This window comes from Lutra lutra, chromosome 17, assembly GCF_902655055.1.
Source record: "Lutra lutra chromosome 17, mLutLut1.2, whole genome shotgun sequence".
In the NCBI taxonomy this organism is placed as follows: Eukaryota; Metazoa; Chordata; class Mammalia; order Carnivora; family Mustelidae; genus Lutra; species Lutra lutra.
Genome location: NC_062294.1, coordinates 199,071 through 226,154, shown reverse-complemented (window position 1 = coordinate 226,154; position 27,084 = coordinate 199,071). Strand labels below are relative to the sequence as shown.

Here is a 27,084-nt window from a genome sequence, read left to right as displayed (position 1 = left end):
TGCATTAAAACTAGTATGTCTCATATTGTGTGAATTAGACAGCATATAAAGTTACAAGATTGTTTCCATGAGGTAGGACACAGACAAAATACTCAAAGGGCTTCGTTGAAAGGACATGATGAAGAGAGCAGGCAGGTGAGGACAGAGCCCACTGGTCAGTGAGGAAGCTGGCAGGCCTTGGAGGGCCTGAAGGGCGGGGGTGGGCGATGGTACCCTACCTCCCTCTCCTATTCCGCCCCCAAGCTGCTGGTGTTGCCTCCCACTGACCAGAGGGAGGGAGCAAAGGTGCTGTGGTCTGTGGACGCAGAAGGTCAGTCAGGGAGTGGGTCTGAGAGGCAAGCAGGAAAACCAGCCGGTGACCACCCCACCCACAATTCAGACCTCACCAATAGGACCAGTGCCTCCCTGTCCCATCCCTCTACCCTCCAGGAATTTGTCCTGAACTTAATGTGGATTGTTCTACTGCCTTTAAGAAAGCTTTATACAAACATGTGTTTATGTATTGAACACAGCATTATACCAAGGGTGGGGGCTGGTCACAGGCAAAGAGGCCATACCGTCCGCCGTGGAGAATTGCAAAACGATAATACCGCCGTGGAGAATTGCAAAACGATAATAGAATCATCCCAGAGTTGGCAATCTTACTGCTGTCAGGGGTAAGACACCCTTCCCAGTGGCACACTGCCTCCGTCCAGAGCTCCGTGGTGAGGCTCTCGCTCCATGTCGCCTCCACAATTCGGTCTGGGAAGAAGGCAGCTTTGCCGCGGCTGGCAGAGTACTCTAGAGACTTTGTTTATCCCAAGGCCCTGTTACCCAGAGTCCCCACGTGAACGTGCCGTGGCCACCTGCCACCCCAGAGGAGACCTCTTAGTGGTTCTGATGCTATTTACAAGAAGCCTCGTGTGTGGGGCCCCAGTCTGCGCTCTTACGGACTAACCCCAGAGCCCCACCCCAGAAACTCCCGTAGGGGCCACTCACTGTGCTGACCCGGATTCCTACTACCGGCCTCCCGTGGACGCCGTCCTGCAGTCTCAGCCCCTTCTCTCTCCAAGCCCCTCAGTTAGCAGGCTATTCACCCCAGCTGGCCTGTTGGGAGCCTGCTCAGTTCCCAAAACGCTGTGGGCAGGTAGGCCTGGAGGCTCTCAGACCCTGGCCGGCTGCCTAGATTGTTCCTTATGGGAAAGCAAGGGCTCTCTGCCTTTCAGGCGGTTTCCAGTGTCCAGTGTCCAGCTGGAACACAGAGAAGCTTTTAACAGAGCAGCTGTCAGATGAGAGGCTCCTGTTGGAGTTAACCCTTTAACTGACGTGGTGCTGGTTTAGGCCAGCTCCCAGGAGCAAGAGGGAGAGGCATGGTGGGTTGTGGTGCTGCTCCCAGATGCACTGGAGCAGGGCCTGGCCTATGGGGCCCCTCTGTCTGCCCTGGGTGGTAGAGTGGTCTCTAATGGAGAGACCCGGGCACAGCCACGCCTGGGTCAGCAGTGGCCGTGGAGTAGAGAATGGGCGCGAACCTCTCCTACCATCTCCTTTCTGACCTCTCCCTCTGGGCCAAGAAAGAACCAATGGGGATTTGTGTGACCTGTGGTTCTTGCTAGCGCAGTAGTCCTCACGGGAGTCCCACTGCCAGAGGGGACTCCACCTGGCCTGGCCTTCTGCCCTTTGACTCGTGACTTGGGCTTGTGATTCTTGCCCAGCTAAGCAGAGATAAGATCACCTCCAAGGGTGGACTGGGGCTTTGTAGACTGGAACTTGGCTCTGATGGAGCCCCTCTCCCGACACTGGCCAGGGTGTGTTCTGAGGCGTTTCTGCAGGATAGAGAAGGCCGTCTTGTGCCTGTCCCCTGCCTAACACTGACTCTCCCCATGTCCTCCTTCAGCTCTGCTCAAGCCAGTCCCCTTGGGCTGCAGGTGTGGGAAACAAGAGGAGAAGCCAGAGGCCTCCCCCGTCCCTCAGGCTAGGCAGACTCAGACTCCGGGTGGAAGGTGAGGGTGTGGCTCCCTCCTGCCTTGGGCAAGGCTTAGAGCCTAGGCTGGGGACAGTGTGGGTCCCAAGTCCAGCTCCGCCAGCTGCCAGCTGTGGTCACGTGACCCGAGGCTCTGTGCCTCCGTCCTCTGCCTAGAAGCCAGAGGTTAGGTCTCAGGTAGGGTTGTCCTAGAGTTAAGTAGGGCTCTGTGTAGCTGTGGTCATTTTGTATCATTGTCATAAAGGAGAAATGTCGAAATATGAAAGCCAGGCAGGCTAGAAGGAGCACCCCTGTGGTCGTCCTCACCCCTCTCTGCACATGGCACATGGTTCTTCCCTGTGCGAGCAGCCCTGACCCTTCCAGGACTGCAGTCCTGTGAGCAGCCCACACCAGGGGCCGATGGCCACTGGACAGACCCACGAATGGAGTGGCGGGGTCTGCAGATGCCCCCCCTGGAGAAGGCGGAGTCCCAGTGGTTAACCGTAGTCTATGAAATTAGGGTTTCCTGCCAAATAAAATTGAGAAATGGTGGGTTAAGAGGTCTATTGCAAAACTCAGATTTTCAATATGTGAATATGCTTTTAAAAGAACTAATTATGGAGATTTCAAGGATACACAAAGTAAACTACAGCACTGTAGGCCCCATACCTGGCTGGGTGACCACAGCGCCTGGTCCCTGGGCAACTCCCTGTCCTGGGCAAGCCCCCACTCAGGTGCCATTGCTTCTTTACTTTTCTTCTTCTCCAGATTAAATTTACGTATGTTGAAATTTGCATGGAGTTTACAGTATTTTTTAAGGGAGAGGATGTCAATTTTTATGAGTTCAGGTGTCTGTACCGTATCCCAGGTAGTTAACAATTCCAGCACACTAGTTTTTCTCCTCTGATTTAAAACACACTCTATGTCACTTTATTATTTTTTTTTTGAAGATTTTATTTATTTATTTGACAGACAGAGATCACAGGTAGGCAGAGAGGCAGGCAGAGAGAGAGAGAGGAGGAAGCAGGCTCCTGGCGGAGCAGAGAGCCCGATGCGGGTCTCGACCCCAGGACCCTGGGATCGTGACCTGAGCCCGAGGCAGAGGCTTTAACCCACGGAGCCCCCCAGGCGCCCTCTTATGTCACTTTAAAAGCTAATGTTTGATTCGGTTATTGTATTTTTAAATCACGTTTATTGGGATATGCTTTATGATCAGTGAGTTCCTGTGCTCCTTCCAGCCTCAACCCTCAGCTGGGAAGCACCGACCTGCTTTTTACGGCTGTAGATTGTCTTCATCTTGCCTAGGGTTTTGTATGAATGGAAACGTGTAGTCTGGCTTTGTGGCTCTGTGTTCCGTGTGTGTGTGTGTGTGTAAGGGGGTGCCTGAGTTTGGTCTTGGCAGCCTGGCATCCCACGGGAAGGATGGGTCACCTTTGTGTTCCGTGTCCCCGTTGAAGACATTTGGACATCGCAGGTGTGGGCGCTCGTTCGGGACGAGTCCCGTGTGGGTGCACGTCTTTCCTCTCCCTGGGTTAGGTACTCTGGAGGGCCTTGCCTCACTTCACGTGGTAAAAGCACGTTTGGCCCCGAGAGCCTGCTGAACTGCTGTCCACGGCGGCAGCGCGGGTTGGGAGGCGTCCTGCCCGCTCCGGATGTGTCTGGCTGCGGGGCCTCCCTCCCGGCCGCTGGCTGTCGCGCTGTCGCCGCTGGAAGCTGCGTGGCGCTCTGGCGGGGCGGCGGTCCCTCTCCTGGCTGGGTCCCTTGCGGGTGGCCCCCCACCCCCCGCTGACTCTCGGGGCCCCTGTCCTGCAGATGGTGCAGTCGCTGGGCTTTGCCATCTACCGCGCGCTGGACTGGGGCCTGGACGACAGCGAGGAGCGCGAGCTCAGCCCGCAGCTGGAGCGGCTCATCGACCTCATGGCCAACAACGACTGCGAGGACGGCGTCTGCGGGGCTGCCGACGAGGGCTACGGGGGCCCGGAGGAGGAGGAGGAGGCCGAGGGCGCCCCCCGCGCGGTGCGCACCTTCGCCCAGGCCATGCGGCTGTGCGCGGCGCGCCTGACCGACCCCCGGGGCGCGCAGACCCACTACCAGGCCGTGTGCCGGGCGCTCTTCGTGGAGACGCTGGAGCTGCGGGCCTTCCTGGCCAGGGTCCGGGAGGCCAAGGAGGTGAGCGAGCGAGGCCGTGTCCGGGCGGGGCCGAGGGTGTGGGCGGGGCTTCCCGGAAGCCGGGAAGGGAAGGGCGGGGCTGGGGCTGAGCGGGCGGAGGGGACAGTGTGCCCAGGGCGAGAGTGGGAGGGAGGGATCCCAGGGGAAGAGGCGGAGGCCCCCAAGGGACCTTCCTGGCCGTCTTTCCTGCCCCGCCCCCCCACCTCCACCGGTGTGGGTCCTTCTGTCTCTCCCACGGGAAGTGGAAGTCCTCAGCTGCGGACTCTGAACGGCCTCGCCTCGCCCCTGGCGCTCGGGGTGGGCCCTGTCATGCTGTGCGGGTTTTCCCCGGACCCTGAGCTGGATTTTGCACGGGGAGGAACTGAGGGTCAGGATCTTAACTCACCGGCTCGCAGCCACTTGGCCCCAGGACCTCTTTCCTCTTGCCTCCCAGATCCTCCTGTTTCCATGTCCTGCGAGACCTGGCTGTCCTCTCCCAGGGCTGGTTCCTTCTGGAAACAGGAACTGAAGGCGCCACTTGCTGTAATTCGGTGCACATGTGTACTCACTGTGCTTGGAGTTTTGGGGCGGTAGGAAATTCAGTGACCGTAGCCCTCCCACTCTTTTTACAGATAAACAAATAGAGGTTCTTTTTTTTTTTTTTTTTAAGATTTTTATTTATTAATTTGACAGACAGAGATCACAGGTAGGCAGAGAGGCAGGTGGAGAGAGAGAAGGAAGCAGGCTCCCCGCAGAGCAGAGAGCCGGATGCAGGGCTCAATCCCAGGACCCTGAGATCATGACCCAAGCCGAAGGCAGAGGCTTTAACCCACTGAGCCACCCAGGCGCCCCACAAATAGAGGTTCTGAAATGTGTCCCTTGCCCCAAGTCAGAGGAAGTCCAGGCAGAGCTGGGGTCTCCCCAGGGCTGTCCTGTCTTTTCATGGTTCCAGAATTACTAGCTGACGGTATTCCTCCAACTCTCCCATCTCCTTCCTGGAAGGAGGTGACAGACTTCCTTGAAGCAGGGGGTCTTGGCATAGGGACTCCTGCCTCCCTTCAGCAGTCAGATATGAGAAAAGGCAGACTTGGCAGAGGGCCGGGCAATTGGTTCCACCCACTCTTGCTTAAACGGCAGAGGTGTTCTTCGGAATTGACTGATACTGGTGTCTGGTTCCCCGGACCAGCTTCCCTGAACTGTGGCTTGAGTCGATTCTCAGTATTGTTCTGATGGACAGGGTTGGAGGCCCAGAACAGGACAATCAGGGACAGTCCCTGAGCCGTTGGGCCTTTATCTGTAGCCCAGCTGGTGGCCCAAGGGTAGGTCGCTCCTCTGGCCACTCCCTTCCCCCAACCCCCAACCCTGCTCCTCCTTGGCAACTTAGAGATGTTCTTCTGATGTTCTAATGAGTGGATGGTCTTCATGCTTTTGTTTTTCTTGCTCTGAAGTCATCTGTTCTCTTGCTACCATCAATTCCTTATCCAGACAATGGAAGCTCTTTCTTTAGCAGGAGCAAACAACTCTAGACTTCCAAGTAATTGCCCCAAGAGATGTTCAGGGAATTGGTAGTGACAGGGAATGAGAAGAGGGTGTCAGTGGGACACATCTGGGCTGGCATTTTAGGAAGAAACACCCTGCTCAGGGACAGGTAGAGACAGTCCAGGAGGGATGGGAGACCCACCCTTCATGCCCTTTGCCCACAGGAACTGCCAGATCACACACAGGTCTAATTTTAGAATCAGCCAGGTCACACACCTTGCGGCGCTCTGAGACTTGGCCACATTTTCTAGAGCGTCCCAAAGCAGTTTAGCAAATAGCTTCAAGTGAAAGCCAGGGTAACCAGTTCTGGCTTACTGTGTGTAGGGGGGAGGGGAGTGAGCTGGGAGCTGTGTGCTAAGGGTTCGATGCTTCTCCAGGGTAGGAGATTGGTGGGAACCAAGTGTCTGGCTGCTGCCAAGATCCAGGACAATGAAGGGAGTGAATCTAGTAGCTGCTTCCCAAATTCTCAGCAAAGAACAGTTACCTAACAATCCTTCCTGTTCTTCTTTGGCCCTTACTGTGATGTTGGCATTTTCTCTGCTTCATGAAATATGAACCTGTCTGTTTCCCAGGACTTGCTGAGTAACTTATCCTCTTATCCATCTGTCTATCCAGCCAGCCAGCCAGCCAGCCATTGTTGAAGACCTAGCCTCTGCCAGTTGTGCTAGGAACCAGGAATCCTCAGGGGAGAAAACAGAAACATACCTGTGGCTCTGGCCTCATGGAGCCAGTGGTCCAGACAACACTCACAGAAACAGATTACCGAGACTCCAGTGTCCCCACTGGAGTGGGTCAAGGAGCAGCTCTGGGGATCCCAGGAGGGGGTATTCACGTGGCCCAGACAGAGAGGCCAAGGCATTGCTGAGGGAGTGCCATGCGAGCTGGATCTGAAGGAAGCCTGGGAGCTCTTCACAGGTGACAGAGGGCAGGGTCCCCCTGCATCTGCTCTCTCGGAAGGACACGATGCCCCTCTGGGCTGTGTGGATTGGCTGAGAGAAGAAAGAGAGCCAGGATGTCCTGTGTGGGTGCTAGGTGGCTGCTCAGCTCTTACCCCTGGCCCAGGAGAAACTGCCAGAGATAGCTGATGGGCCATCAAGGGCCCCACATGGCTCCAAAGCTAATGGCTTTGTTTCTCCAGATCTTTCTGAGTCCAGAGCTTCGGCCCAAAATGCCCACTCATCCCTTTTTTAGCTGGTGGAATAATAGCCCACGTGTTCAGGAACTGTCCCCAGATGGACAGACCGACGGGGCCCGCAGCCCTGTGACAGCCACTCTCACCTTCTCCTGGACTAACAGATGCTGCAGAAGCTTCGGGAGGGTGAGCTGCAGGAAGGCAAGCCCCTGGCAGAGCTTGACCACCTGGGACACACCGACTGGGTAAGCTATGGCTACCCCCCACCTGGGGTCTGTGCCAGGGCCAGGGGGAGACCTGCCGGGTCTAAGGACCATTTCCGTCTTCTTGGGGGCCCAGGCCCGACTCTGGGTGCAGCTCATGAGGGAGCTCCGTCACGGAGTGAAGCTCAAGAAAGTGCAGGAGCAGGAGTTCAACCCCTTGCCCACCGAGTTCCAGCTCACCCCCTTCGAGATGCTGATGCAGGACATCCGCGCCAGGAACTACAAGCTCCGCAAGGTCATGGTGAGCTGCTGGGGGACGACAGCCTGCCCCCGAGCCTTCTGCCCGCCGGTGGCTCTGCAGCCCCTGCTCTGTGCGCTGGCTACTGAGTGGGTATTCAGATGTGCACGGACAGATGTGGCCCTGACCCATCTGGCTCCACCTGACACGGTGTGACTAGGACAGGGACACAGTGTGACTAAGGCTAGGACACAGTGTGATTATGGTGGGGACATGGTGTGACTACGGTGGGGACACGGTGTGACAAGGATGGGGACACAGTGTGACTAGGGCTGGGACACTGTGACACAGTGTGACAGCACATGGTGTGACACTGTGATGTCAGGGACACGGTGTGACCTCAGGGACACAATGTGACAAGGGCAGGGATACAGTGTGACTAGGGCAGGGATGTGGTGTGACGTCAGGGACACGATGTGATGTTGGGGAAATGGTATGATGTCGGAGACCTGTGACTAGGACAGGGACACGGTGTGACGTTGGGGACACGGGGTGATGTCGGGGATACGGTATGATGTTGGGGACACGGTGTGACAAGGATAGGGAGAGGGGAAGCGTGGAGGATCCTGGAGGATTGTCCCATTTATACTCACATGGCTCGTGCTGCGTGCTGGCTTCACTCTGCAAATTCTAAATGTGCGAGTTCATTTCAGTCTTGGGACAGCTGGGTCAAAGGGGCGCCACCGACCTTCATTTCCACACAACGAACCTGAGATGTAGGGAAGGTGGTAGTGGTCATGGCAGCCATGTGCATGCCATACAGCCGGAGGGAAGGACGGCATGGGGACCAGGCCCTGCTCAGGGCTGCGAGCCCTCCCATGGCACCCAACTCCCGGGTGGGGATCAAGCCCTCAGCCTTAGCTGCCTCCCCCACAGGTCGATGGAGACATACCTCCCAGGGTGAAGAAGGATGCCCATGAACTCATCTTAGACTTCATCCGCTCCCGGCCTCCACTGAAACAGGTACGTGCTGCACGGGGCCTCCCCTTGTAGCCTTCCCTCCCCAAGGGCAGACCGGCGCCTCCCCTGAGGAGGTGCTTGGAAGGTTGGGTCTGAGATGGACCTGCCCCAGGAGCACGCAGGCCACCTCCGGTCTGCCCCCGCTGTGCCCGCTCCTGATAGGTCTGGCTGTGTCCTCAGGGTTCCTCCCCGCTCTAGTGTGTCTGTGGCACAGCCCCACTGCCCTTCCTTCCTGGAACTGCCATACTCCCTCCAGGTCTCAGAGAGAAGGCTTCGCCCCTTACCCCAAAAGCAGAGGACCCTGCACGAGAAGATCCTGGAGGAGATCAAGCAGGAGCGGAGGCTGCGCCCAGTGGGGGGCGAGCGCTGGGGTAGCCGGGGTGAGCATGGGACGCCCCCCCTCCCCACTTTCGCTCCTGCCCTACTACCTCCCCACTCCATCCGCACCCCCTCACTCTGCTGTCCTGCCCCACCTCCCTGCCTTCACCAGGGTTTGGCTCTCTGCCCTGCATTCTCAATGCCTGTTCGGGGGACACCAAATCCACGTCTTGCATCAACCTGACCGTCACGGATGCTGGGAGCAACACGCAGCGCCCACGGCCCCGGGTTCTGCTCAAGGCCCCCACCTTGGCTGAGATGGAGGAGATGAATACATCTGAGGTCAGAGCCCATAGATTCCTGGAAAGAGACGGGGTGGGGAGGGGGGTAAGTGAGAAGGGCTGAGCCAAGGCAGCATGGAGCTTTCAGCCGCTGGCGTCCACTGCTCAGGGCTGAGGGTTGCACTCTTCTTTGGAGCTGGTGTCCTGCTGTGGCGCTGGGTCTGCTCTGAAAGCAAACGTGGTGGGCCTTGGGAGCACTTCCCCATCTTGGTGGCTCAGATGGGTGACTGAAACAGTGTCCTTGGGCCACCTCTTCCCATGGCCCAGAAAGGGCTGGAAAGGACATGCTCCATCATCTTGGGGCTGGGAAGCTGAGCGCCCTCTGGCTGATGTGAAAAGCCAGTGTGTTTCAATGGGACACTGAGTGGGACGTCGATGGGGATATCATGTCCCCACAGCCCTCAGAGCCCAAGGAAACCAGGGGTGGTAGTGATCCCAGTGGGCTACACCTGAGAGAGGACCAGTCATCTCCAGGACCTCCCACAGGCCTCAGGAAAGGGTTTTTTTTTTTGAGGTACTTGTTTCCACTGTCTAGAGGAGAGTGAGGCAGCAGCCCCCCAGCCAGTCCAGGGACAGGCCAGAAATGCTGGCGGGCAGAATGGTCAGGTTGAGTGGTCAGGGCTGAGTCTGCTGTGTCCACAGGAGGAAGAGTCTCCGTGTGGGGAGGGGACACTGAAGCGGGACCGCTCTTTCTCAGAGCATGACCTGGTCCAGCTCCGGAGCGAAGTGTCCTCTAGCCTGCAGCCAGCCACTCAGCCCCAAGGAGGGCTGGAATCTTCCCGGCCCCGCGCAGGCAGCATGCACACTTGGAGGCCAAGCACCCAAGAGCAAGGCAAGTGGTGCCTCTCACCCCTTCTCCCTTGATTCTGCCCTGTGAGCATCATGTCCTGGCTTGGATCCTACTGTCCTCCCGAGCAGGCCGCACCCAGAGGGCACAGGGAGCTCATATCTGTAAGAAGGGTATTTAAAGTTCAAGCCCAGATCTACCTCATTGCCTCAGGCAGGCATCCCCCCCTTTTTTAACTTGAAAACCTTCTTACTAAATTAGTCATCCACATTTTTTGTAAGACACTTTTTAAAAACTTGAAAACATTCCCATGATTCTAATACCTAGAGATAATTATTATTACTATATTGGTATATGAATTACCATATATATGGTAATGCCATATATGCCAATATATGGTATTATTATATTGGTATATGAAAAGAAATTTGGATGGATGGAGGATGGATGGACAGATGATATATAGATGGATGGATGATGGATGGATGATGGATGGATGGATGGGTGGATGGATGGATTATGGATGGATGGATGTGTGGATGGACGGATGGGAGACAGTGGATGGATGGGTGGATGGATGACAGAGGAGAGAGTGGACAATGATGGATGAATGATGGATGTATAGATGGATGATAGGATAGATGGATGGATGGATGATTGAGAGATCTTTCTAGTCTTTTGTTTTTTTTCTCCCGTCAGTGGAAAGGTGTCTGCAATGAACCAGATGGGCCATGCAGCACACCATTTTATGAGACTGATGTGCTACCTACTGCGCTAACGAGGCACCTAGCACACCATTTTAGAACCTGACTTATCATCACCTCCTTTTCCTGTTCCGCACAGAGGTCAAAATAATCCTTCTGGCCACACAGGGTTAGTTAGTTAGTCCCACTGTTGTGAGGGCTGTGCTTCCCCAAGTGCTGACAGGACATGGGGTTGTCCTCTCCCCCTCCCCCACTGCTTTGACCAGACCTGGCCAGCCCGCCTTCTCTGCCCTCGAGGTTACTCGGAGCCACCCTATTGCCCTCTTGCCACTCTCACGGTGGTGCTATTTGGTAGCTGATTCACTTGCTAGAGTGAAGGGGTCCGGGCCAGGCCAATTCCATACCTCACTGTCCCCCAACTGTCCTCCAGACGTAGAGACCCTGTGGTGAACCGGCCTCTTGCTCCTTCGTCCTTTCCGCATTGAGAGCAGTGATCGGCGTGAATGGGGGAGTCAGGCTTCCTGTGTGGCTGGTGTCACCTGCTCTCCCTGTTGGCTCATTAACAGGGATCAGATGTGGGGCCTCCCACAGGGGTCCCTTGGGCCTAGGACACCGAGGTGCCCCCGATGTGGTTGATAATGTTCTCTACATGTTCTTCTGTTTGATTACTCCCCCCACGGTCCCCATGGCCAGGCCAGCTGTCTCCCTGGGTCCCTGGGCACAGCCCTGCCACACCAGTGTCTGCCAGGTTGTCCTGACGGGACTTGTGTGCTCTGAGTCCAGGTCTGTTCCCGATGAGTGTCCAGGCCCAGCCTGACCCCAGCTCCCGACCACACAGTGACCAGGGCTCAGCAGAGGACAAGCCAGAGGCTTCCGCAGCCCCAGACACCCATCACCTGTGGCTGGTGAGTGACAGAGGCATTGTCGTCCACAGTGACTGGGTGGGGGCGTCCCTTGGGCCCTCCCCCTCATGTCTGCCCAGGGCAAGGCCGGCAGGAGTGGGGCCCCAGGAGTGGGGCCGCTCCTTCAGCCCATGTGGCTGGGTCTGCTCTGCTGCTGCCTTCTGGGCCTTCTGGGCACGGCAGCCCCCTGGCCAAACCAGGACCTTGCCAAGGGGACGGACGTAAGAAGTTCTGGTTCACTCTCTGTGAGAAGCTGGGGCCCCGGGCCCAAGGGCAGTGAGGAGGAAGACTTAGCCTCTGCCACTGCAGCGTGAGCCTCGCACCCGGGCTCCCTCAGCCTCCCTGGGGGGGACAGAGCTGACAACCCTGTGACTGGTGCTGTAATCTTCCCACCCCTGAAGTTTTGTCAAGAGGCTCAGATGAGAACAGACGTCAAAATGCTGACAGGTGCCGTATAAATGTGAGGTACCGTTACACTGACAGTTCTCAGCTCAGCCCCATGTTATTTCTTGCTGCATTAAAACTTCCCCCAAAATGGAATAGTGTAAACAACAAACTTTTATTATCTCACACAGTTTCCGAGGTCAGGAATCCAGAAGCGGCCCAGCTGGGCAGGTGGGCAGATGGGCTCAGGCCTCCCCAGAGGTAGCCCTGGAATGGGGCTCCTCACGTGGCTATGGGTGGGAGGCCTTGGTGCCTCCACACGTGGCCCTCTCCCCAGGGCTCCTGGGTGTCCTCAGGACCTGGCGGCGGCCTTCCCCTAGTGCTCATGGTCTGAGAGAGACACCAGGGCAGACGCCAGTGTCAGCAGTGACTGTTACTTCCACCGTAATCTGTTCATTACAGTGACTCCCTAAGTACATCCTCAGCAGAGGAGAATTAAGTACCCCCCCCCCCACACTTTTTTCCTCTTTGGGTGAAGAACCAGAACAAGTTTTTTACTTCTTCACGTCTTGCACTGGAGGTGTTCCTTGATGACATCGTGACCTGGCTGTGCTCTAGTCCTTCGCGGGGTCTCCCTTCTGCCCCTCCCCTTGTTCCTCATCTTCATCAGCCTCATGAGGCTGACTTGGTGCTCGGAACACAGGCCTCCACCAGCTTGACACACGCGGGCTCAGCACCGAGATGGGCTTGGCGCTGTTCTAAGGCCATCGTGGATGAGGCAGTCCCAGGCCCCCCACAAAGCAGTGCCAATGCCCATGACCCCTCCAGCAGCAGGGCCTTCCTGGGCCAAAGCAGTGGATCATGGGGGCAGCTGAGTCTTGAGTGCACGTAAGCCCCTAGGGAACTCACAGGGGGCCGGGAAGGAGGAAGGCTCGCTTCTTGAAGGGACGTCAAAGAACTGGGGGAAGTGTAAGTTTGTTTTTGTTTTTTTTTCCCTAAAGTAGACTCCACGCCCAGCGTGGGGCTTGAACTCACAACCCTGAGATCGAAACGTGCGCGGAGATCGGGGGTCTGACACTGAACTGATGGAGCCCCCCAGGCGCCTCAGTACATTCTTTTAATCAGTTGTTGGCGGGGGCGTGTTTTAAATGATGGCTCCCGTAAGTGTATTTTTCTTAGCCCAGATCTCGAGTGCTTTCCGAGAGATTTGGCTGTCAAACATCACACAAGCTCAGCGACTGTCCGCCCTGAACATGTCTTACAGCCAGTCTGATACACACAGCCTGCTGGTCTCTGGTCCTGACGTGAGACTTCTTGGCCACGTGTGCTGTTTGTGTAACACGTGTGAGGCTCCCAGGGAGTTAGTTGTTCAGGCTGCTGGCAGCCAGACAACCTAATGCTTTGGGTGGGAATGAGAACACGGGCTCCCAGACTCTCCCCAGACAACTGCCCTAAAGAGGATAACCCACCTGCAATAGGAAACCAAACACAGTCACCCAGCGCCCATCTTTATGGTGCCTTCGTGGGCTGGTGCCCCTCAGGATGCCTCATCTCGGCAGCTAACATTTTAAATGTGGGCTGCGCACTGAGGGCTGTGTTACCCCCATGGAGCGGCATACAACCCCACCTCATAGGAGAGGAACTGAGACCTGGAGAGCTGGAGCTCTACCCTCCCTTCCCAGAGGGAGCCCCGAGCCAGGCACTCTCACATGGTAGGCGGCTGTGGCTGGCAGGACACACGCCGCCTCTGGATGGGCTGACTCAGAGCCCTGCGGGCTGGTGAGCACTGAGCTGGGCAGCGCACAGGGGTGCCCGGGGCCTTCCTCTGCCGGCGAGGAGAGAGCTCTGTGGGGAAGGGTTCCAAAAGCAGGAGAGGCGGGCCTGGGGACTCTGGCTGGCTTCGATTGGCCTTCGTGTGTATTTGCAGGTGGGGGACGAGGTAGGAGGCAGGCATTTCAGGTCAGGGAGGGCTGTGAACACAGGTGGGGCTGGCTATAGGGGGTTTGGTCCTCAGCGGGCCGGGGAAGGGCTGGGTCGAAGAAGAGCTTGCTTGCCGCTGCACGACCCCGTCAGAGAAGTCATGAGGAGTGTGTGGCTCCCAGGGGTAGACGGACTGAAGAGTGGGGTGTTTTAGGAAGTTGCTGGGTGTGGGTAGACTGAGGCCACGAAGATTCCAGAGTCCTCAGAGAAGAGAGGCCCTTGTGGACAGACTCTTGAAGGGCCTCGTTCCCGAAGACCTAAGCAGTACTGACCCCTCCACCCTTCTGTCCCCAGGAGTTCAGCCATCCTGTGGAGAGCCTTGCTCTGACTGTGGAGGAGGTGATGGATGTGCGCCGCGTGCTGGTGAAGGCCGAGATGGAGAGGTTCCTGCACAACAAGGAGCTCGCCAGCAGTCTGAGGAAGGGGAAGGTGAGCTAGCCTGGATCCAGCTGCTCCCCTGTCGGGCTGGCTCCCAGGCCAGCCCAAACTCAGGGCTCCTTCCTCACTAGGCAGGACAAGCTAATTTGGGCCTTTCTTACAGATTTGCTGCTGCTGCCGAACCAAGTTCCCGCTGTTCTCCTGGCCACCCACCTGTCTCTTTTGCAAGAGGTGAGCGTCTGTAAGCACCCTGGCAGTGATTAACATGGGAGGAGGAGGTAAGCTTCTCCAAGCCGGCCCTGACCAGTCAGACTTCCTGGGGTTGTGGGGATGTTCTGTCATGCACCATGGGCTAGTGCAACTTGGAACATAATTTTTAATTTAATTTTAATAGCTAAGGGGCTCCCACCTTCAGCCACGGTGGGGTAACAGGCATTAGAACAGGCACTTTCCACCTGAAACAACCAAAAAAACCCATAAAAACCAGAAAATCCAAAGAACAGGAAGCAGTGGATTTTAAGATACTGGATATCAGGTAATAGCAGGAAACAGAGTGAGCCCTATGACTGCCTCAGCGGCCTGGAGTTTCTAGGTCACGGCCTAGAGAGATCAAGGCAGCTGAAGGTCTCAGAATGTACTTCCCGCAGGAAGAGAGCAGTCTGCAGGGTGAGACCCCCCCCAGAGTAGTCAGCAGGGTTCTAATCAGCACACACAAGCAAGGAAACGACTGAAGGCTGGGGAAGACGCTCCCTAAAGCAGGGACTAGCAGGCTCCAAGTCTGGCCACTACCTGTTTTGTAAATAAAACTTTATTGGAACAAAGCCACATCCTTTGTTTCTTCATTATTCATTTAGCCACACCTAGAATGTTTATTATCTGACCCCTTACAGAAGAAGTGTTCTGACCCTGTGCTAAAGCTTTAAGGCATAGTGTCTGTTCCCACCAACCATGGTGGAAGTGCTGGAGGTCATGAGCCGGGAAGTCGGACACAGAGGAAGGTCCCTCGAGGTTCAAGAGCCTTCTCTCAACAACTGACACGACGCGCAGACAGGAGGGTACAACATAGGCCACAGAAGACTCGAACGCTACCAACCGACCTGATTCGACATTCACGGCACACACACCTGGGCCCAGCAGAATGTACTTCTCGGGTGCACACAGAATGGTCCCCAAACAGACCATATTCTGGGGCATAGAACAATTCTCACAAATGTAGGACCCAAGGAATGTAAGTTCCCTGACCGCAGCAAAGTAAAGTAAAATTAACCCAGAGGTTTCTAGATGGCAAACCAACTATAAAACATACAGGCAGTCTGCCTTTGGCTCAGGTCATGATCCCAAGACCCTGGGATGGAGCCCAGCGGTCCCTCTCCCTCTGCCCCTCCCCCAACTGGCACGTGTGCGCACTCTCTTTCCCTCAAGAAAATTTAAAACGAAACAAAACAAAAAGTCCACGCAAGATAACACCGTCTGTTCTTTCAAAAAATGAATTTGGACAATTTGTCCCCTGATGTAACTTTGTAGATACTATGCATAATACCCCATTTCTTTTATTTTTATTTTACGTTTAAATGTGTATCTTTGTCAATCACACTTCGATCTGGAGAAGGAAAACCAGTCAGCAAGGACCCTCTGAGGACGGTCTTTATGGGACAGGACTCCTGGGTGTCTATCACAGTCGTCTCTCTGTCAGGTTTTTTTTCCAAGAAGGCATTCATTCTCGAAATCAGGAATGGGGAATAACAAGATATCCGTCACAGCTCGAAACTGAGCCACTCACCCGTGGCCCCTGTGGCTCAGGGGGCTTGTGGTGGGGAGTGTCGGGCACGTGAGAAAACCCAGACCAAACTGTCCAGAGTGTGTGTCAGGGACACACATATTTTGGATGTACAGCTAATTAAAGAGAAAAGCAAGATTTGGGGATAAACTAAGTGAAATACTGAACAAATGGGGGTCGAGCAGGGGAGGGCAGTTGACAGTGGGAACGGTTTCTCTGTGGCCTCTTCACAGCTGACCCCCCTTCCTTCCCTTCCAGGGCTGTCTGTGCTTCCTGCAGCGTTAAGGTGAGCAGCATCCGGGGCCTGAGCAGGTGCGCGACGTGTCCTGTGACTGACGTGGCTTGTCAAGAGTGGCAGAACTGGGGGGGGGGGGGGCGCACCCTTTCTCTTTCTCCAAGAGGAGGTAGAACCAGGAGTGCCGTCTCCTGTGAGCAGGTCACACATGGACCAGCCCTACCTTGTTCATCTCCTTCCTCCACACAGAACCCACTCCTAACACTTCCCAAAACTGTGCAGTTTTTATTTTTATTATTTTTAGAGTGGGGGGAGGGGCAGAGGGAGAAGCAGACTCCCTGCTGAGCACAGAGGAAAGGGGCGGGACTCTATCTCATGACCGGATTCAAAATCAAGGGTCAGACCCTTAACTGACTGAGCCACCCAGGCGCCCCCAAGACTGTGTAGTTTTTAAAGACTTGTAAGTGGTCTTTTAAAAAATGTTCTTTAACATTCCACGTTAGCAGGAAAAACCCTTCACTTCCCCTGTGAAAGTCCTAATTTCTGACACTACAGCCTCCTTGAAAGTTTCCAGACAGGCTCCGCACAGCACTCGGGGGCGTCTGTACTTGCAGACGGATAGGCACAGAAGGTTCATCACACTTAGGACCATGTTGTCCTGGTTCACCTCAGCCTAGAAACCAGGAGTGCTGGAAAGGGGTTTTCCCACCACGATTTCCAAACCCTCTGTGTCCTGCCATTTCACTTCGGGAAAGCTCCGCCTCAGCATGTGCGCCAGGTCACGGGTGGTACAAGCGTCCGTCTACATGGGCACATGTTGTGGTTGGTGTGGGTACCAAGCAAGGGCGCCCACGCCTGCAGATGGCAGCATGGAGTGGAGCAAAGAATGGCCTCTCGACACCCCCAGGGTGTCACACTGGCCCAGAGCAGGTGTGTGGGTGTGTGCATGCGCCTGTCCCTGTGGGTGCCTGGTTCATATCTCCCTGTGTGTGTTGTAGATGAAGATGCCTTCTAAGAAGTTTGCACACATTCCCGTCTACACGCTGGGCTTTGAGAGTCCTCGGAGGGTGTTAGCTACCAACACTACACCAACCCAGAGAACAGAGGCCTTCCAGTGAGTCTCTTTGCCCTTTGCTGATGTCACTGGGGTCACAGGCACTGATAGTAACACAGGAGCTGGGTGCGGGGATGGTTTGCGAGGACACTCCCAGGACATGGAGATCCAAGGCAGTCGTCCAGGAAGAGCGGTCTCAGATGGGTCTGGGGGCTGAGTGGGAGGAGCTGGAAACTGAAGTGGTGAGCAGATCCCAGGCCTCCCACTAACTCTCGAGGGAAGGCTTTTGCTGGGGGGAGGGGACGGGGTGGGCTGTGGATATGGAGAGACAGGAGGGGACGTCCCTGACAGCTCTGTCCTGCTCCAGATCCCTGCAGGGGCCCCAGTGGCAGAGTGTGGAGGAGGCATTCCCGCACATCTACACCCATGGCTGTGTCCTCAAGGACGTCTGCAGCGACTGTACCAGCTTCGTGGCGGACGTGGTTCGCTCCAGCCGCAGGAGTGTGGATGCGCTCAACACCACGCCTCGCCGTACCCGCCAAACCCAGTCTCTCTACGTCCCCAACACCTGGACTCTCAACTTCAAGTGATGGCTCTCGACCTCCTGGGCCACCAGCCAGAGGCTCTTCAAGGCAGCCAGGCCTCTGGGGAGGAGCCAGGCTAGTCCTGCCCTGGCTGAGAAGCTCCCCGTCCTGGGGCACAGCTGCCCTCCCAAGTGTGCATGTACATATATACATATATAGATACATTTATATAATACACACACAGCCTATATATTTATAGACATGTTTCCTGGCCCCAGAGTTTATTTGGGGTCAGGCTCACTCCAGGACCCTCCCTGGGGGAGGCTGTTTCCTTTGGGAGTTGTTGGGAGTTGCTGGGGTTCAGGGACAGGACATGAGTGGGTTTTCTCACTCAGGAAAAAGGGCAGGTTGGAGATACAGCAGTGGGCTCCAGGCGCCAGAGCTCTGGGAAGACCCTCATCCCGGTGTTTGTTCTCTTCTCCATCCCAAGGATGAGAACACAGCAGTTTACTCTCCCTGGGTGGATGTCCAGGCTGGGACGACGGGATGCTTTGGTCCCCAGGTAGACAGGGGCACTCTGAGTGGAACCTGGCCTGAGGAGGCAGCTGGAAAGATCAGGAGTGGGCAGCCTGCTAGCAGCATCATAGCCTTCCAGTTGGAAGGTCCAAGGCCAGGCTCACTCCTTGCCCCCTGGCCAGCACCCAGGCCCCAGCCATCCTCCCAGACTCAGAGGTGCAGAGATGGTGCTGGTTCCAGGGCCCCAGTGATGCTGGTAATCCTGGTATGGGGAGGAAGTCTGTAAATATGTACACAGAGCTGCTCTTGGCCTAATAAAGGCGGTCTCACAGTCTTCCGTCTGGGGTGTGGACTGAGAACTCCGGAGCCACAGCAATGGGCACAGTCTCCGAGGGCAGAAGCTGGGCTCTTGGGGGCCACCTGCTCTCTGGTGTCCATTCAGGATGCCCACCATGAGATGAGGCCCCTCACACCCACTCCTGTCCATGAGGCCCAACTTCCTGATCTGGCCATCCCAGTCCCACAGCCAGCAGGGCTGCTGCATGTGGCTCAGCCTGGAGCCTGTCAACTGCCAGCCTCATCCCCAGATCCCTGCTCCTGTTCTCCATGCACATGACCCCCTTGGGGTTTGCGGGGGAGGGGGAAGCTCCCGCTGCTCTTCAGGAGAATGGCTGAAGCTCCAGTGTGCTCAGCCGGTCACATGCATCTGGGAGGCGGCTTGTCATCCCACCTTACAGGAAAGGAAACGGAGGCTCAAGAGGGAAGGAATTTGGCCAAAGAAACAGCTCATCTGCGACCTCAACCCAGGCCTATGAGATGCCAGGCTCTAGCTGCCTGGCTCTAGCTATCTGCCACGTGCACAGGGGCCCAGAGGAGGCCCTGAGGGACAGGACTTATTATAGAGGGACCTGCCAGAGAGGTAGCTCATCAGGAGGTTACACTAAATTGCAACAGTCCATTAAAAACATCCAGCTTCCAACACCTCTGGGTACTTCCTGGGCAGGGAGTATTATTATTTCCATTTAAAAAAGAGAAAGCAGGGGCACCTGGGTGGCTCAGTGGGTTAGGGCCTCTGCCTTCGGCTCAGGTCATGATCCCAGGGTCCTGGGATCGAGCCCCACATCGGACTCTCTGCTCAGCGGGGATCCTGCTTTCCCCTCTATCTCTCTGGCTGCCTCTCTGCCTACTTGTGATCTCTATCAAATAAATAAATAATATTTTTTTAAAAAAATGAGAAAGCAAAGGGGTTCCTGGGCAGCTCAGTTGGTTAAGCGTCCAGCCCTTGATTTCCGTTCAGGTCATGATCTCAGGGTTGTGAGACTGAGCCCCTCATTGGTCTTCCCCCTGGGCATGGAGCCTTCTCCCTCTCTTTAAAAAAAAAAAAAAAGAATGAGGAAGCAGACACAAAGAGGGTGAAGATTTGCTCCTGGTCACACAGCCAGCAATGGGAAAGCTAACCTTTGTGCAGCAACCTCCATCGATAGATGCTCCTGGGAGGTGAGCTCTGCTGTCACTGTTTTAATTACACAGGCGAGGAAGTGGGCCAGGCAATAGGTTCGGGCCCACATTCCCAAGAATGGGAAACCAAGGTTCTACTCCACATGGGAATGCTTGGAAATAAAAGTAAAAACCCATGTTGGGACATCTGGGCTGAGCCACAGGGGGCCACATAACCCTTGAAGGTCAAGTTGGGAGGGTGCTGCCCCATTCTTGCAGGGTCCCCTCCTGCTGACCCCAGGGACTGAAAGCCGTGCACTCACCCCACTGAACCCAACCCTCACCTGATTTGGATTGTGACAAATGGAGCTCACTTTGTCTAGAACTGTCTACAAGCAAACTTTTGAGGGCCATGCCTTCGGTGGGGACAGGGAGATTGACGCTCTCCACTCAGGCTGGGCTGATGCTGCATCTCTCAGGGGCACATGGCTGCTCTCCTGTGATGGGCAAAGGAGGCAGCAGCTCCAGGCTGAGAATCCCTAAGTCTTCATCCAACGGGGAGGCAAGAAACCTGCATAAATTGTTCATGCCACTTCGGGGGGGGGGGGCCCAAACCTACTTAATTAGGCTGGCCTTGGCCAATCCGAATGGTTGAGAGTGGTGTCCTGGAGGCTCTCCCTGAGCTAGCCCTTTAACAGCAGGATTACAGGAAGTAGGGAGGGTAAAACCTAAGGGGCTCCCGGGGAGTGCCTGGAGCAGGTGGCGCATCTGGGGGGCTAGAGACAGCAGCCATGTCAGCCAATGTGAAGCACCGCAAGACCCTCTGGCCTGCGCAGGCTGACAGTCACGTGTGCCTGTGTGCGCACACCTTCTCCCTCCTTGAGTCTCCGGACACCCAATGCCCAGTCTGAGAGGAACATTCAGGCTTAAGAGGAAGGCAGGATGGGGTGGACCTCAAGGGTCAAGGGAGACGGATCCCACAGGCCATGACCCATCCTGTCCCCATCTCCCTTTCTTGGTCCTTGCCAGTGGCCTTCCTCATTTGAACCCTCGCCTAGGCAGCACATATACTGAACCCTGGAACCACAGTCCTGCATGCAAACCCAGCTTCTACCTGGGCCAGTTACTCTCAATTCCAGTTTCTTTACTTGAAATGGCGGGGACAGCTACTCCCAGGAGGTAAGAATTTAGTACAGTGCCATCACCACACTCAAGGCTGCTGTCTCCACTCTTCTAACACACTCACACCAGAGCCTCTTGATCCTGCACTTAGACCTCTGCAGTGCGGGGGTTCTCGGTCTTGCCGGCACACCTTAATCCCCGAAGAGCTTCTAAAAACTATCAATGCCTGACCCCACGTCGTAATTGCTAGGAATGCGCCCTTGATCTTTATTGCAAAAATTTCCCCAGGAGATTAAGACACAGTAAGAGTGGCGAGCCTCCACCTTAGACCACGGATTCCCAGATGTAGACGAACAGGAGAATCACCGGGGACGCATTAACGCCAACAAAAGGCAAACTCCCAGGACGGCCCCCGAGATTCGCTTTCAGTCTATCCCGGGGAGGAAGCGGTGCGGAGATCTGCACCTCTGGGAAGCTCCTCGGTTCGCACGTGTTTACTTTTAATGAGAAGGGCGCTGTCCCGCCTGCAGCCGCGGACGCTGACCGAGGGCAGTCGCTCCCCCTCCAGGTCGCCCGGCTGTTCGTCCCCGGTGCACCCGCACAGGTGCAACGCCACGAGGCCGCGCGCCCGCCCGCGCGCACGGCCTCCCCGTCCACCCCACCTGCAGGTTCCTCCCGCCCGGCCAGCCCGTATTCGCAGGGCAGAGGGTGGGCTCGCGAGTGGACGGCTCGGAGCCAGGGCAGCCCCCGCCCCCACTCTGCGGCGGTAGCGGACACGCCTCCGGAAGGCCCGGAGACGCCCAGCGCCGGTACCGCCAGAGGGACGGCCGCGCGGAGGCGCCCAAGTCGCGCGAGAACTGGCCCGGCCGCGCCCGCACCTTCTTTGACGCCCTGTCAACCGAGAGGAAGTTCCGGAGAAGCTCAGGGCGCAGACGCGATACGCCAGCCTCGCGCCAGCGTGCCGTAAGTGCGCAGGCGCGCCGGCCGCTCTCTTTTCTGCTCTTCCTTCTCCCGGTCTCCAGACGTCAGCGGCCGTTGGGTCCTATGTCGCGCCGGGCCCTCCGGAGGCTGAGGGGGGAACAGCGCGGCCAGGAGCCCCTTGGGCCCGGCGCCCTGCAGTTTGTCCTCCACGATGACGATGATGCGGAAGAAGAAGGTCCAAAGCGGGGTCCAGGCGGCCGACGCCCCCGGGGCGCAGGGAAGGAGGGCGTCTGCGTCAACAACCGGTTCGAGCTGGTGAGGAACGGGGCTGCCCGGGGTGGGGGCGGTGGGAGGGAGGCAGTGGGAGGGGCGGGCCCGTGACGTCACGGGGCGGGGCGCTACGTGGTCTGGGCTGCCACGGGGGCGGTGGTGGGCGTGGCTACGTCGGGCTCGGGTGCGGCGAGGAGGGCCGTGGAGGTCTGGGCTGCGGCGGAGGGGGCGTGGCCGTGACGTCGGGGCGGGTGCGCAGCCCGGTGCGCGGGGCTTCACGTCTCCGACCCTGGGGGCTCTTGGCTCAGTCGCAGGGTTGGGCGTTAGCTACGCCAGGCGCTCGCAGGGCCGCGGCACAGCCTTGTGTCCTCCTCCCAGCCCAGGACTTGGTGTTTGGCTCATCGCTGGGTCCCCCGCAGCAGGTGTCTGGCCCAGCACCAACTCGGTGGACGCGAGTTGAAGGGGTGCGCGCCCCGCGGGGTTTCTGCAGCTGGCCGCAGTCAGTCCTTCGCTTGTGCGCGCCCGGCGTTGCGCTCGCTTCTCCGACCGCCCTGTGCGGGCAGCCAGCGTGTCTGTGTTGCTCAGCTTGGACCCCTCCTCGCTGTGCCCGAGCGCTCGAACAGCCGGCGGTGGGTCTGCAGATGACGGAGAGGCCAGGGACCTTTGTCAGCGCTTTCTTCGGCCGCGCTTGCTCCCGTCGGTAGATGGTGGGGAGCGGGGGCTGCCCGTCCGGGAGCTGGGGAGCTGGGCGTCCAGAGTGCTGACCTTCCCTCGGAAGGCGAGAGACGGTGCAGGTGGGGCCGGGTCCTGTCTTCAGATCCTCCGTAGTCGTCCCCACCTGTTCTGCTTCTGCGACCGGACGTCCCTCCCTCCCCTCCACCCTGCTTCTTGTCCTTCCTTCTTTCCTTTCTTTCTTTGTGACATTTTTAGTATAAACCATACACGTACAGAAGCAAGAGTGGTATTAACCTGCGTGTGCTTATCCCCCAGCTCCCGCACTTGGACTCGCAGCAGTCTGTCTCCCCAATATTCCTGTCCCATCATGTGCCCTTAACCTTGCCAGTCATTTTTCTGACTTCTTCCAGAACATCCAAGTCTTCTTTCCCACCTCACTTGTGCAGAGGCTGAAACCAGCTTGTGCTGTCGTCCGCCATCTCCGTGGACGTTTGACCCCCTTGTGCTTCCTGGTTCCCATATTCCCCAGATTCAGTCTTTAACACCAGTAGCTTTTGTTTGGAGGACATTTACACATTCCAGGCACTGCTGCTGTGTCATGGGATTCTGGTAGTCTGGGAAGGTGGTCCTAGTGTCCCCTTGTGCAAACAAGGTAGTAAGTGACACCTGCAGAGTAAATCTAGGCTTCCTGCTTAAAACCTGTACTCTAAACCCTGTCATGGTATTTGTCTCTGAAGCAAGTTAATGTTCTGCTGAAGAAGAAAGGAGGATAGATGGACAGAGGGCAGAGTGTTTGGGAGAAATGGAAAAAGTGGCAGGAGCTTACTTGCGAAAGGAGAGGAGGAACATTGATGTGGACCTCACTGTGAGATCCTTTCACAGGGACTCAAGGGCTGTACCTCTGCTCAGGGCTCTGCTGTCTGTGTTTTCCCTTCCGCTTTCTGACGTTGATATCATCGGCTCAAATGTCCTTCCCTGTCTTGGGATTCATGTATCCAGCGCAACATCTGTCTCCTCTTAGACCTTTCACAGACATCTCAAACCCAGTGTGTCCAATGCTCACTGCCCTTCCTGCCCCCTCCAGGCTTCCCAGTCTCTGTGGAGGGCATCTCCACGTTTCCTCTTGTCCACGCCAGCAATATGAGGGCATCCCTGAGCTGCTTTCTCTCTCACACGATACACTCAGACCACTGGTGCAGCACCTGGGGGTGACCATTGCCTGTGGCCTGGATCGTCACCATCCTTGTGCCCAGTCCTGGTTCTGCTCTTCTTCCTTTGCAGTCTCTGAACACAGTGGCCAGCCATAGTGACCCTGTTAAGCACATGTCTGACCTCAGCCCTCCTTTTTTCACAACCCCCCGGTGGTTCCAGGCTGGCCCAGTTCGCCCCATAAGCTCCCCTACCTGTTTTCTTTATAATCTTGTTCGCTGTGCTCTAGCCATAGTGATCTGTCCCCTTTGCTCTCTCCTCTGCCTTTAGCATCTTGTATGCAGGTGACACATGGCTCACTCCTCTCTCAGGTTTTGGTCAGATGTTGCTTCCTCAGACTTGCCTACCCCTCCTACTTGCTTTAAAAGTACACTTACCCAGGGCGCCTGGGTGGCTGCCGAGTTGTGGATCCTGATCTCAGGGTTGTGAGATCAAGCCCCACACCTCTGCAGGGAGTCAGCTTGAGGATTTTCTCTCTCTCTGCCCCTCCCCCACGCTCATTCTCTAAAATAAATAACTCTTAAAAAAAAAAAAAAAGCGGTGCCTGAGTGGTTCAGTCAGTTAAGCTCCTACCTTCAGCTCAGGTCATGGTCCCAGAATCCTGGAATCAAGACCCATGTTGGGCTCATCTTTCAAAAGACAGTTACCCCCACATTCCCATTTCCCTTCTTCTGTTTTTTTTTTTTCCCTCATTTTTCCCTGGCAATGAACAGAATATACTGTACAAATTACCTGTTTGGTTTTTTTTTTTTTTTTTTTTAATTTGGTGTTGCTTTGTTTCCTTGCTGAAGCACAAGCTTTGTGGAAACAGACTTGCCATTCCCTAACGTGTCCCCACCACCCTGTGTCTGGCACCCAGATATGCAGAAAAGTTAACCACGTGAGTCAGCATTTCCTCTAAGAGGACCAGCAGGTGTTGTCTCCAGCCAGAATGTATGCATGCAGGCTTTGGAGGCAGAAGGACCTAGGTTTGAATCCTGGCTTCACCTCTTCAAAGCCGAGGGAATGTAGACAAGATACTGAACACAAACTTTGGTTTCCTTGGGTCTTAGGGATGATCTCACTTACTTGATGGGGTTGTCATCAGAGATACGGGAGTTAACATGTGCAGCCTTTAGTCAACACTCAGCAAACGTCGATATTAAATGATACTGGAAACCAAGTGAAGGGTGCAGTAGCACTTAAGGAGAACCGTGACCCTAAGTTGTTTACTGAGAGACGTGCAGGGGCCAGCTCCGTTCTCCTGAGGAGAGGAAGGCTGAGCAGAGACACTGTCCTTTGTTCGTTTACGAATTTGTCTTCATGACTGGCTGTTGGTTGAGGGGTGGTTTTTTTTTTTTTGGCTTTAGATTAGAAATCGTTTTTCTATTTCATTCAGAGTTGTTTTTAAAAACTGACTTTATTGAGGTGTAATATATATAGATGATAAGCTCACCCATTTTAAATGTAGAGTTCAAGTTTTGCAGCATAACATACTGTGCAATGATTGTGGATGATGTAGAATAGAAATCGGTATTTTGGGAGTCAAGGGCTACCTCGACAGTCTGCTAAAAACCACACAGACCCGGGGCGCCTGGGTGGCTCAGTGGGTTAAGCCACTGCCTTTGGCTCAGGTCATGATCTCAGGGTCCTGGGATCGAGTCCCGCATCGGGCTCTCTGCTTGGCAGGGAGCCTGCTTCCCTCTCTCTCTCTCTCTGCCTGCCTCTCCGTCTACTTGTGATCTCTCTCTCTGTCAAATAAATAAATAAAATCTTTGAAAAAAAAAAAAAACCACACAGACCCACTTCTAAAAATGACCAGACTTGATAGCATTTGAGAAATTTTCCCTCTAAGTGAAGAAGATCAATATTTCACAAATAATTACATTCAGCCCTTGATCAGCACTCGGGCCGGGGCATGAATCCCGTGCAGTTGAAAAATCTGCCTATAACTTTTGATTCCCCCCAAAGTTACCTACTGATTGCTTACTGTTTGCTAGAAGCTTTATTGATGACATAGAAGCTATGTTGTATGTATTATATACTGTATTTTTGTTGTTTAAGATTTTACTTATTTATTTGAGAGAGAGCGTGAGCTGGGGGAGGGGCAGAGGGACAGGCAGACACCCTGCTCACTGGGGAACCCGATCCCAGGACCCCTGAGTCCATGACCTGACCCTAAGGGAAATGCTTAAGGCACTGAGCCACCCAGGCACCCCTTAGCCACGTTTTACTTACTTGGTTGTCAGGGGACGGTGCTGTGCGTGATCCTGACAGGAGGCAGAATTCAGCACTGCAGGGACCAGAAACAACAGCAGCTGTTGAGTTGGAAGGTCTGAGGGTCTCCCATTTATCACTGAACTAGCCTCCTGGTGCCGAGGCATTATAACAGCAAAATCATTTCCCTGAGAAAACATGTTTGTTGGGCAGGTAGGAAGGACGTTCTCAGAATGAGAGGCTAGAACATGGTCTTCATGCAGCTTCAGTAAATACGTGTGCCAACTAGGTGTGCCATCTCATGACGTGTGATGCCCCATGGACCCAGCCTGGTTCTTCTCCAGCGCTGCTTCTTGGAGTTGGACCTGATTTCATTACTGCTTTTCACCTGAATCCAATGGGGAATGGGACGGTTCTGCTTTTGTTTCTTGGCCAGGAATTGCTTGATTCTGAAAGTCTTGTGAGAAGACATGGCCAGAAACAATCAGCCACACACAGCGGGCTGGTCTGTGTACTGTGTTCTTAACGTAAGCTGGAGAAGAGAAAGCATTAAGCATTATTAAGAAAATCATAAGGGGGGCATGCCTGGGTGGCTCAGTCATTGAAGCGGTTAACTCTGTTTTGGCTCAGGTCATGATCTCAGGGTCTGGGATTGACCCCACCTGGGGAGGTATGCTCAGTGGGGAGTCTGCACCAGCTCTTTCTTCCTCTTTCTCTGGCAGGCGCCTCTGGCAGGGCCCCGCCCTGGTACACACACTGGCTTGCTCTTAAATAAATAAATCTTTTTTTTTTTTTTTTTTTTAAAGATTTGTTACTTAGCAGGAGAAAGAGAGCACATGTGAGGGGAGGGAGAGGGAGAGGCAGGAGCAGACTCTCCCCTGAGCGTGGACCCCCCCCCCCCCCCGCCCTCAGTGCGGGGCTTGATTTCAGGTCCCTGGGACCACAACCTGAGCTGAAGGCAGTTGCTTAACCAACTAAGCCACCCAGGTGCCCCTCAGAGAAAGAAATCTTTTTCTTTTTTTTTTTTTTAAGATTTTATTTATTTATTTGACAGACAGAGATCACAAGTAGGCAGAGAGGCAGGCAGAGAGAGAGGAAGGGAAGCAGGCTCCCTGCTGAGCAGAGAGCCTGATGC

At 55.4% G+C, this 27,084-nt stretch overlaps 2 protein-coding genes and 1 long non-coding RNA gene across 5 annotated transcripts in view; 2 read left to right on the top strand and 1 right to left on the bottom strand.

Annotated features, from left to right (window-relative positions):
- Positions 1-18,712, top strand: part of SPIRE2 (spire type actin nucleation factor 2) — a 29,500-nt gene extending 10,788 nt beyond the window's left edge. For 2 of the 3 annotated variants that reach the window (XM_047710087.1, XM_047710088.1), the window contains exons 3-15: positions 3,752-4,108; positions 6,923-7,003; positions 7,098-7,262; positions 8,136-8,222; positions 8,476-8,599; positions 8,710-8,879; positions 9,521-9,710; positions 11,153-11,274; positions 13,930-14,064; positions 14,177-14,244; positions 16,049-16,076; positions 17,024-17,139; positions 17,447-18,712. In XM_047710087.1, the coding sequence (XP_047566043.1) occupies positions 3,752-4,108; positions 6,923-7,003; positions 7,098-7,262; positions 8,136-8,222; positions 8,476-8,599; positions 8,710-8,879; positions 9,521-9,710; positions 11,153-11,274; positions 13,930-14,064; positions 14,177-14,244; positions 16,049-16,076; positions 17,024-17,139; positions 17,447-17,669 (1,866 nt within the window). In that variant the 3' untranslated portion in view covers positions 17,670-18,712. Of the gene's footprint in view, positions 1-3,751; positions 4,109-6,922; positions 7,004-7,097; positions 7,263-8,135; positions 8,223-8,475; positions 8,600-8,709; positions 8,880-9,520; positions 9,711-11,152; positions 11,275-13,929; positions 14,065-14,176; positions 14,245-14,660; positions 14,928-16,048; positions 16,077-17,023; positions 17,140-17,446 lie in introns of those variants that run through there. The other variant, XM_047710090.1, reaches the window with a different exon arrangement.
- On the bottom strand, positions 11,812-21,682 carry LOC125088754 (uncharacterized). Its single transcript, XR_007123778.1, has 2 exons — positions 21,557-21,682; positions 11,812-12,045 (listed from the first exon to the last, which is right to left on the bottom strand). It is a non-coding gene; the product is annotated as an uncharacterized LOC125088754 (long non-coding RNA).
- The window catches only part of TCF25 (transcription factor 25), a 24,337-nt gene continuing 18,824 nt past the window's right edge, over positions 21,572-27,084 (top strand). The window contains exon 1 of the mRNA XM_047710095.1: positions 21,572-21,914. Coding sequence (XP_047566051.1) covers positions 21,723-21,914 — 192 coding nt within the window. The 5' untranslated portion in view covers positions 21,572-21,722. The remainder of the gene's footprint in view (positions 21,915-27,084) is intronic.